Below are 11,575 nucleotides of genomic sequence, written 5' to 3'. Positions count from 1 at the left end.
GTGTGTGTGTGTGTGTGTGTGTGTGTGTGTGTGTGTGTGTGTGTGTGCATGCGTGCGTGTTTTTTTGAGAGCGCATATGTGGATTAAGAATAGATGGATGTGGTCGTGCGCGGACACACGCACACGTATGCGCATATAGCCACGTATATATGTATGTATGCAGTTGTGTCGCGTCTCATTTGGTGTATTATAACAAACAGAAGTCTGATATGCTATTCCGTTATTACAATATTCTTATTTTCTTTTTTTGTCTTTACGCCATGTTTGTCTTCATATTCCGGGGGTGCGTGTAAAATACAAATGATTTGCGTATGTTTTCATTTTTTCTTTCCTTTTTCAAATAATCATCCAGAACAGGGGGTGTCTGGGCTCCAGGGACAGGGACCAACTACAGCCCGCACTTACAACTCTTACTAATTAACTAACAGACTAACAATAACAACAAGTCAACACTCAAAATGTGTGCTGTATGTGTTCATGCATTTGTAAACATTACCTTTTACATCCTACTTCAATCTGTGACTATCATTATCAAATTCGTAGTCAGTCATCTTTAAAAACTTCTCTTTCTTTTTCTTTTGTAAAAGAATACAAGAAACAAATTTACTTTTTACATAAAATTTAGAAGAAACAATACACTCTTTTTTATTTCCCTTTCAAAGGGAATAGATTCACTTTAGATATTTGTTTTCAACGATCGATTTTTTAATTTTTCAAATATAAAAAAAGAAACACATTAACAAATAAATATATTATAATTTGGATCCGAGTTTACCTTGCTACTTGGATACTGTCATTGAAAAATTTACTGTACAAGTGGGTTTTCTCTCGATTGTGAGCAATACTCTTTTTTTTCATTTTCCCCTTTTTTACCCAATAGAACCCTCGCGTGACCGTAATCAAAACCTAATCTGGGAGACATTCGCAGAGCCGTTGCAACGTTTCATACTCGCTACTTTTGTAAAACTTTACCTGTGTGACTCTTAATAATAATAGTTTCACTGACTGTACACATTTATAGACCAACAATAGAAGGTCTTGCAGCACGCTTGATAGCGTGCCCCACGCACAAATACACACAGACACATTCCGTTTAAAGACTCTCTCTCTCTCTCTCTCTCTCTCTCTCTCTCTCTCTCTCTCTCTCGCGTGCGCGCGCGCATACTCACTAAATATCACATTCTCGCCCTACGTCTTCTGCTTGTCTACACCTATTACATTTTCTGTTTCCTCAAAGTTGGACTTCCGTTTTTTCAATTTCTAACTTCCATTTGTAACTTCTCCGTTTTTCTCCCACGTTATTTATTTCATTCGAGCTACCTAACACACATGCTTCGTCATATAGATTCAAAACATCTAGTCATCGCGTAATAAACCGCAGGCTTCCATGAGTTCTCTTAACTAATACAAGCCATCACAATCCCTATGTCAACATCGCTGATCTTCATCACTTGGCAGTAAACAATGTGACAATGCAGTAGTGGTACTTAGATTAGTATTATCATAATAATAATAATAGTACGGGGTGGGTGGGTGGTCACACTCCGATATAATAATTAGTCTCAGTGGCACATCACTGTACATAATCACAATAACAGCGGGCGATGGTGGTGGCGCAGAACACAGTTGCTGCGTATCATTAATATGAAAAAACATTTACAATTATTTGAATTCGATTAAGAGCGATAATAATACAAATGGATGATCTTTTTCCTCCCCTTCGTCGAGTTTCCTCCCCCTCATCCTATTATTCTCTCTCCCTCTCTTCCTTTCTCTCTCTCTCTTTCTCTCTCTCTCTCTCTCGCTCTTTACGTTTTGTCAGTCTGATTTCATCTTATTTTTTCCCCTTATTTTATATGTTTTTTGTTTCTCACTTCATCTATCATGCATTTGTTCGTGCATATTTTTTTATCACTCACAGGATTGCAGAAGTTAGCTCCACGACTGGTAAGAGTCTTGATACCATTCGTGATCGTCGCCGGAAACACCGCCGAGTGTGCCGGCTCTACTTCCGAAAGCTATGTCACCGCCACCACCACCACTGCCACCATTTACACTCGCCAATCCATATGCATTGCCCAGTGGTTGTTGGGCGAGGGGCTGGTTTCCCCAATTGCTCTGGAAGCGACGCTTAGATTCCCCCTGGTTCTGGTGACCCCCGTCAAATTTTCGTTTACCTGCTGTAAAAAAAATTATCAATATGATAAAACCGATAATCACGTGGAAGAAAATTGGAAAAAATACATTCATATTAAATTAAAAAGCACTCTTTTTAACATTGTGTGACACTTGCAAAATATTGCACAAAGAAAAGTGAAGGAAATTTTAAGAGTTCTTGTGTTAATATATGTATGTGATGTACTCGTAAAATGTTTATATGTACGGACGTACTGTGATAATTGTGTAGAATAGCACGCCTATGAAAATAAAAAAAAGTTAATCAATATCTTCTATAGACTTTACAAAATTCCAAGAATTATAAACCTTTGAATTAATACGTACGTGATATAAGCACAAAAAGAGTCACTAACCTAGTATTTTATTATTATCAAGTGGATGGGACTTGGATACTTTGGTGGGAAGATGGATTGGGTGGTTTACTGTAAAATAACATTACATGAACAATTCGTGACAATGTACAAAAGGACATGTAATCATTTGACAAATTATTATATATGCACTTTGAAAACCTCAGGCTGAGCGAAAATATCTGTCATTAGCAAATCTGCAAAAAAGAATCAAAATTACGTATCTCCTCAAATAATATAAAATTTAATAAAAACTCTGTAAACACGTAAGCGTGTTAAATATTAAGAGATTATTCTGGATTCACGTCAATTATGTTTAGAATAGTTAATTGTGATTGTTGCATTTGCATTTTGGAAATGAGGAGATAAACGTTCTATAAACATATCAACATTACGTACACGTTAATATTGGAATATATTTTTGTATGCAAATACAAAAAAAAGATCAATATATTGGGAGAAATCGATATATGTACATTGGAAGAAGTTGCTATCCTCGATGAAAAAAATTATCCGGAAAGTATGTCTAGATATTGCGTTTTTTCTTCTTTATGAAACAGTTGGACAAGAGCAAAAATTTACTGGAAAGCAAAAGCGAATATCTAACGAGAGCTTTCTAGCGATGATAACACGGGCTGATGAGGTTTGACTTTTTTTAACCTTAGATCTCAATGGTCGTTTTCGAAGGATTTTAGCGTGCTGAAACCGAATCCGTTGCCTGAATTGCTTTATTACATCAGATTTCGGAGATATCTGTACCTAAAAGTGCCAAAAAGACCATTTTTCGCCTTTTTTAGATTAAAATATAACTATAAAACGTATGTGTTAGGCCCATTTTCTCAACGGATTCGAATTCTGAAGGAAAAAATCTATAGAAACTATACGTTATACCTTAAAGATTGATTAAAAAAAAGCTCTGAATCCGGAGTTCAAAATACGAGACAAGCTAATATTTGTATTGGTAGATAGGGCTCTTATACGACATAGAAGTTTAAAAAGAAAAAATGTATAATAAATGAAAATAGATGAAAAATACTTATAAAGAAACGTATCAAATGTATGTAAAAAATTAATAAATTTTTCAAAGTAATCTACTTTTTATAAAATTTAGAAATTTTTCAAGAAGCTTCCTTAACGCTTGGAAAAACTATTGACTTTCTTTAATCCTTTCGATACGGAGCGACCGGGACGCGAACGGCCCCCAAGTGGCCGAAGCGTCGATCCGCCGATATACGCAATACGCAATTCGGCCGAGAGCTAGGCACTCGACGTTCAATGCCTTCAATTATTATATGTAATAAAACTCAATAAAAATTTTTTTTTTTTAAATTCATCAACAAAAGCATTTCAGGTTAACATTTCAAGTTGCTCGGCCGCAGTGAGCAGCATGTGGATAGTGATTATAGTCACTCTCCGTATCGCAAGGGTCAATGATATATTATTTCAGACTGCCTTAAAAAAGGCAACAAATTCAAGATTTCACGCTGAAGATGCCTTGAGCCATTCGTAGTGGCTCGCAGGTGTAGCGAGGCAGCAACTAGCGCGCGAATAGAAGCGTCATGGAGGTAGGTATAGAATTTTTAAATTAATCTTCAAGATATGGCCGGTATTCATAGTCGGTTCTTATTTTAAGACCGTCTTAAGTAATGTCTTAAGATGCTAATACAGCTTTGTGATTGGTTAATGACATCTTAAGATTGTACTTAAGACGGTCTTAAATATAAGAACCGACTATGAATACCGGCCTATAACGTATGATTTCTATAGATTTTTTCCTGCAGAATTCGAATCCGTCGAGAAAATGAGCCTAACATACGTATCGTTTTATAGTTATTTCAACTTAAAGAAATCGAAAAATGGCTTTTTTGGCACTTTTAGGTACAGATATCTCAGAAACCTGACGTGATCGAGCAATGCAGACAACGGATTCGGTTTCAGCACGTCAAAATCCTTCGGAAACGACCACTGAGATCTGAGGATCAATTGCAGGTAAAAAGATTCATATAGAAAATGATTATGTGATGCAATAATCTATATAAAATTGCAATTATTACTATAATAGCAATATAGCAATATAGTAGTTGCAAGAAAAGACTTTATATACATTTGCCGAAAACTATTGTAGCGAAATACCTTAGTTAGAATGATAAACAGCGCTAAAATAGCTAAACAATACTATCAGCTTATGTTGTAATATTATAAGTATGTTGTAATATTATAAGTACGTCTAAAAGTATGTTACACCACTTTTCAACGTTGTAAAGAATATTTGTATTATTAAGAACTTTTGTATATTAATTCCATGAAATCGAATTGAATTAATAAAATAGTACACAGTTCCAGATCTCTCTTACTTTGTTTCTCTCTCTCTCTCTCTCTCACTCTCTCTACCTCCCGCTCTTGCTCTGTCTCTCTAGCATTTAAATGATTAATCCCTTAAGAAAGACAAATGCCATTTACGGTCCGGACTGGATCTTACATTTAATAGCCTAACAGCATTGCGCAAATTTTATATACTTTTTTCCAAACTCAGTAAACAGCGCGCCGATTTTTTTGTCAGTCTTTAAAATACAGCTTCTAGTTACAACAATAAATCCACAAACTTAAATCGATAATCGATTTAAAATGTGATGATAATAAGCATCCTTATTAAAATTACTGTTATAAGAATTTATTGCGAAAAATATAATCTCAGCCAATATAGAGAGATTCCAGGTTCGAACCCTGGCTGAGATGATATTTTTCGCAATAAATTCTTAAGGCTTCTGGTCCCTGCTGATGCTGTCCTTATTTAATGAGTCAGAAGCGAGAATTAACATGTTGAAAATTTTTGCATGGTATTTCCAAATAAAAAGATATTTGCATAAAATAACACGAGATCACTTCAACGCACTTCAAAAATACTCCCGAGTTCTATCCATTTCCCTTGACAGTTAATAAACAGTCGTAAAATGAATGTAATACGAAGCTTAACCGTGCACGTTATGCGCCTGTGGATATGATTAAGCTTTGCATTACATTCATTTTACGACTGTTTATTAACTGTCAAGGAAAATAGATAGAACTCAAAGTATTTTTGAAGTGTGCTGAAGTGATCTGAAGTGTTATTTTTTGTGCAAATATCTTTTTATTTGGAAATACCATGTAAGAATTTTCAACGTGTCACTTCTCACTTCTGACATCATTAAAATAAGGACAACATCAGCAGGGACCAGGAACCTTAACAGTGATTTTAATAAAAATACTTATTAGCAGCAAATTTTAAATCAATTATAGATTTAAATTTGTGGATTTACTGTTCCGATTGGGAGCTGTGTTTTATAATCGACAAAAAAATCGGCGCGCAGTTTACTTAGTTCGGAAAAATATATATAAAATTAACGCAATACTATTAGGCTATTAATTGTAAGATCCAGTCCGGACCGTAAATAACATTTTTCTCTCTAAGTAATTGTATATCGTAATGATCAAGTTTTTCTTATTATTGTTAAATGATTGTTAAATGATAACGTATGTTTCATATCAAGTAATCAAAGTATCATGTATTTGTCAGAATTTTTCAAAAAAATGTCTTCGTAATATCGTCGTTAACAGAATTTTCACACAATGAAAGCTACAAATACAACGGTATCGATATACAAGCTTTCAGATGTGTCGTAATGATTGACGATGCGTGCGTGTGTGTGTGTGTGTGTGTGTGTGTGTGTGTGTGTGTGTGTGGGTGTGTGTGTGTGTGTGTGTGCGCGCGCGGTAATTAAGAATTAAATGTAATCAGTGTAAAAGACGATTTATTGTGGAGATACAGACCATCCTCACCTGGTAAACTTCCCTTGGCGCGGACCCCCCCACGAGCGGCCAGCCGCTGGACCCCACGGGCCCCTGAAGCTGCGGGGTTGCGTCCCCCCCTGACTGGCCCACGGGCTTGCGGGCCACCGATTCGGCCACGTGGCACTACTCCACGGCCACGACCAGCCTACCCAAATAATACATTCAAATTGTTACCCCATAATTGTATAATTATTTGCGTTATATTTACGTTTTATTTAACTTTCTTTTCTCTTTCTTATATATCTTTATGCGTATCTTCTGCCCTATATGTAATTTAATTATGCACAGTATATCAAACAATATTAACACTTAAAAATGTAGTAGTAATAGTAACAAGATACAATAAAAACAATAATCAGTCATTGGTATATCGCTGAACGATAGGAGTTTCTCCAATACATATATTGTGCATTTTATTCGTAACTATTTTTGGAACGTATATGTACATTCAAGGCTTTTATATATACGTATACATCCATGACGATATAGCGTGAAAAGACGAATAAATAACAGAAAAAGTGAAAAAGGAAACGACAAAGTTATGGGAAGATGGAGGGAGTGGAAAAGGAGAGGGAGAGGGGAGAGAGAGAGAGAGAGAGGAAATAGAGAGAAAGAAAAAAAAGAACGTGGCAGAAAAGGTAAATCACCTATAACCAAATCTTTACTAACCACGTTTTTACATACAGCAGTAGGAGTTAGCAGAGTTATCCAATGTAGTAAAGCGAAAAGCGAACTGATTGGTTGGCGTAGGAACTTTTAAGCGACACAAGCTATTGCACTGGCAGCTAAAACAAAATTCAACCAAAAGGCGTATTATATAAATAAGCAGCGCAGCATTGTTAAAAAGCGTTAAAACAAATGTGATTTAAGCGTAAGCTATGATTTTTATGTACATGGATGTGAGGACGATGGGAGGCCAAAGCGAGAACTGCAAAACATGTTCACTGGTGCTATATACGGGGGACGCAATCCTCTCTATTCCATCTATCTCCGTGGTCTTTACTATACCTATGCACAATTCAGTGTACAAGTAATAAAATATCATTAATAAAGTATTCACGTGACACATACGATAAACCATTTGCGGTTCATTGATTCGAATGACGTTTATCACTCCTTAATTCCAATACTGCTGTTCATAATTTGCGATAAACTTTTCCTCCTGTTTGATAAAAATCAAATTGGCATATTGAATTGAGTTATTTTTTTAAGTCAAAACGATCCACGTATACGTATACGCTCTGGTAATAACCGCATCATCTCTTATGAACAAGTAGAGCGAATTAAATTGAACAAAAAAGTCTTCTTCTATCATTTTGCGATTTTCGTAATAATTAATGAAAATTTAATTAATAAAGATCTACAAATGAGCGTACATCAAAACGGTAGCGGACTAGAGGACTTTGCTATTCGATTTAATCTACTCTACCCGCCTACAAGAAACGATATGGTTATTATCAGACACTCTGTATGTAGCGCATATGACTTATTGAGTGACTGTTCTTTAAATACAATATATGCACAGTAAAAAATTGATTTGAATTTTTCCCTACAAGAAACTAAATTAAAGAATCCGATGCATACAACGCATACAAATCACGTTATCGTTTACACACAATTATGTTTAATAATAACAGAAGAAAACTGAGAAGAAAATAAAGTGACGTTAGGGATCAAATCAGAAATATTCTTAAATTAAATAAGAATGGAGAAATTCTATTCTATTCGCCATCGTTAAGGCTCCTGGTCGCCGAGAACTCCGCGGTGACGGTGGCGACGTAGCATAGCGGTAGAAATAAGAATTCTGTATAATAGAGAATTCTGTCCTTTGTGACATGTTGACAACCCTATTTTGTCGTGCGTACAATTTCCTTATTATTCGCTCTGTACTGCTATAATGTTTAACGTATTCGTGAAACTCATACAATTGATCGTAAAGTAAGATTTGCAAGGAATACATATGCGGAGGGACATTTTCGACTCCTTTCGATAATCGTCAAACGGCTTGTTTTCCCGTATGTTTAGGCTTCGTTTTATGGTTGTTTGTTTATTGTCGAGGGAAAAGGATAGTTTTCGGTCAATTTTAGAAGTGTTCTGAAATGATCTATAATAATTTTATATCAAAATGCCTTTTTATTTGAGAATGGCACACACGACAAAATAGGATCATTTCTTGCCTCGATAGCAAGAAATTCAATATGGCCGCGGTGATTACCCAGGAGGTCCTTAATTCGAATTAAATTTTTCAAACAGAGAAATAAAAATTTCAAACGTAAATGAAAATTTTTCAAACGTAAATAAAAATTTCTTTTTACTACAAGAAAATTTATTAAAAGATAAATATCTCTATCATTTTTTATTAAAAGAAAATATATTCGGTAATGCGTAAGACAAAAAAAAGTATAATAGTAAAAATTTATGTGTAAGAAAAACATGATAAATGAGTCGGATCGTGCAAATGTTATAAAATGAAAATGATAAATAAGGAACATCTAGAAGAGACTAGTATATACTTTCTCGAGAAACAAACGAAATCGTCGAATGCGATCGGAATCACGTTCAAAAGAAATAATAAAAAAAACAAAATTAATGTTAGAGGCGTAAGATAATGCGAAGATAATTCGAAGAAGATTCTCGTTTGCCTATTTCTCCTCTAAAGTAACGAGATTATAACTATTATATGTGTACATCATATAGCACGGGGAATATAGCAACACCAGATAACATGTAAGAAACCTAAGTGCACATGTGTTATCGCAATAGTGAGACTGCCAAGAGAAAAAGTTGACCGCAATATAAAAATATAATAAAAATTAAACATAAAATAAATTTTTTTTCACGCAGAGCGCCCATACGCTCCCTTTTTTCATGTTTGGATAACCCTGCAACTTGACATAGAAAAAGTGTAACATCATATCCGAGCCACGAGACGCAACGTCGCTCTACAAAAAAAAAAAACAGATTACTCGTACATAGACTGGAATATAATAAAAGACAACGGCGACATATAAAAAGTCCTGTACACTGCTTTCTGCCTACATCTGGAATTCTCCTGAAGCTGCGCTAGAATAATTATGGCGGTGGAATAATATTAGGGGATCCTGCAACACTATAAAATGTGCGATCTTCTTCCTTGGGAGGATTTACAGACATTTGTCTTCCGTTTTTTATTCTGTATGTCTTTCCTATCTTTTCTCTTTTCTTTTTTTTCTTTCTTTTCCTATATGATATTTGTAATATGTTCCCTATTTTAGTTTAAATTGCTTTTCCCGGCTGTATTTTGCTTTGAAAATTTAGAATGGGTCTACCATGGCTCAGATATGATTTGCAAGCAATTTGAAAGTGGCAATGTGTTCGGATTACAAGGTCTAATCTTAACATCGAAGCCTTGATGTTAGTATAGTATAGATTCATATAGGGTCTAATAAATACAATACATTCATAGTGCGCTCTTAATGGCATTTTCTCCTGCCCCCCTCTCTCTCTTTCCCGCCTCTGTTCCCCTCCCCTCCTTTTCACCTCTCCTTCTTTCTCTCTCTCTCTCACCTTGGATTTATTAGAAATTTTAAAGCTCAGACAAGTACTATACTGTGAATATGATGCATTTAACACTATAAAATCAGGATTATATTAAGATGTACATCTCCCTGCGTTAATAATGATTATAGTAAAGCTAGCGCATACTCAATTAGCCAACGTTAATTTACACGCTCAGACAGAGAAAATATATGGACAAATATATTGATCTAGACGAAAAATTGAAGAGAAATACGATGTATTAGGAAAATCCGCGAACACTGTGCCACAGTCAAACTACTGCTGGTATAAAAAAAAGTAATAATGATTTCAGGAACAAAAACGACTTTTTAGAACCATTAAAAAAGGCGACCCACCGGTTGAGGCTGCCTGCCTCTCCCTCTGGCAGGCGGCGGAGGCGGCGCATAATCGAAATAGTAATCTTCGTATCGATAATAGTCATCGTAATAGGGATCACTGTAGCCACCTCGATAATCCCCATAACCGTAATAGTCGTAATCATAATCTATAAAAACACACATTACAAATAGACCCAAATTTAGCCACGATATATCCAATTGACAACTTACTCAGATATAATAATACTATCTCAATATTATAAGAAAGGCATGCCGGGAAAAGATAATTTCGAAAATGCCAATATAATAGAAATAAAAGAGAAAGAAAAACAATCGTATATCGAAAATAAAAATATTTGTGCGGAAAATATGGTCTTCGACAAAAAGAAGAAAATAATTATAAAAACACTCAGTATATACAATACCGCACAAAACTGCGTAGTGATTACCCTACCACCATCACATTTCCTGAGATAGAAAATTGCAAGGCCATTCGAAAATTTCACATTTATTCCAGACAGAATATTACCGGAGCTTTAAAATAATCCTATTCAATAAATAAATAAATAAATAAAAGTATCTATTACAAATATTAAATAATAAATATAAAAGAATAACTTAATTCAGTAATAAAATGTAATTTAAAAATACGCAGATTCCTATCATTTCTAATCTTCAAAATTTCATCAGAACATTTATTGCTAGACATTTATAAAACCGAGGGAAAAGTGTGAATACTCTACAATTTAGAAAATATTTAAAACGGTAAATTGTAAAAAAAAAACAAGTTTGTAGACTTCGGTAGAGAAGATTAATTTTCGATGACCTCACAATACGAGTATGTATTTAAATTGGGCATTTAAGTTAACATAAAAAGGAAGAAAATACACAGTACTACTTATAATACTTTACAACTGTTGCATTCATCATTCATTATCACGGCTTACCTATTTCCTGGAGAGCTGTAAACAGATTTTTGAATTGATGATGCATCGTACTAGGTATACAAGGTTCACACACGCTCACGTAAACACAAATAAATGAAACAAAATTATATAAAAACAGTTTGACTTAGCGATGCAAGTGATATTCTGCACTACCACGAAATAATTCTCACTGGGGCACCAAACAAAAATACAAAACAGATAAGAAAATATACATGCAATTATCTTCTGGTTAAAAAAAAAAAAAAAAGAAACAGGTATCACACAGGAAGTGGTAGTGATAAGGCAATAAGGTGTTCATATTACACAAAATGCTAAGCACATATCTAACATACATATATGTTTTCATATACGTGTGTGTGTGTGTGTGTGTGTGTGTGTGTGTGTGTGTGTGTGTGTG

General features: G+C 34.7%; 1 protein-coding gene across 9 annotated transcripts in view; it reads right to left on the bottom strand.

Annotated features, from left to right (window-relative positions):
* Positions 1-237: 237 nt before the first annotated feature.
* The window catches only part of LOC112468414 (heterogeneous nuclear ribonucleoprotein R), a 28,576-nt gene continuing 17,238 nt past the window's right edge, over positions 238-11,575 (bottom strand). For 4 of the 9 annotated variants that reach the window (XM_025037573.1, XM_025037570.1, XM_025037571.1 and 1 more), the window contains exons 10-13: positions 11,179-11,193; positions 10,250-10,398; positions 6,336-6,501; positions 238-2,180 (exon numbers count right to left, since the gene is read on the bottom strand). In XM_025037573.1, the coding sequence (XP_024893341.1) occupies positions 1,933-2,180; positions 6,336-6,501; positions 10,250-10,398; positions 11,179-11,193 (578 nt within the window). In that variant the 3' untranslated portion in view covers positions 238-1,932. The remainder of the gene's footprint in view (positions 2,181-6,335; positions 6,502-10,249; positions 10,399-11,178; positions 11,194-11,575) is intronic. The other 5 variants (XM_025037574.1, XM_025037575.1, XM_025037577.1 and 2 more) reach the window with 5 other exon arrangements.

The sequence above is a fragment of the Temnothorax curvispinosus genome, unplaced genomic scaffold (assembly GCF_003070985.1).
Source record: "Temnothorax curvispinosus isolate PA1 unplaced genomic scaffold, ASM307098v1 QBEX01018458.1, whole genome shotgun sequence".
NCBI lineage: Eukaryota > Metazoa > Arthropoda > Insecta > Hymenoptera > Formicidae > Temnothorax > Temnothorax curvispinosus.
This window is presented reverse-complemented; position numbering and strand designations above follow the sequence as displayed.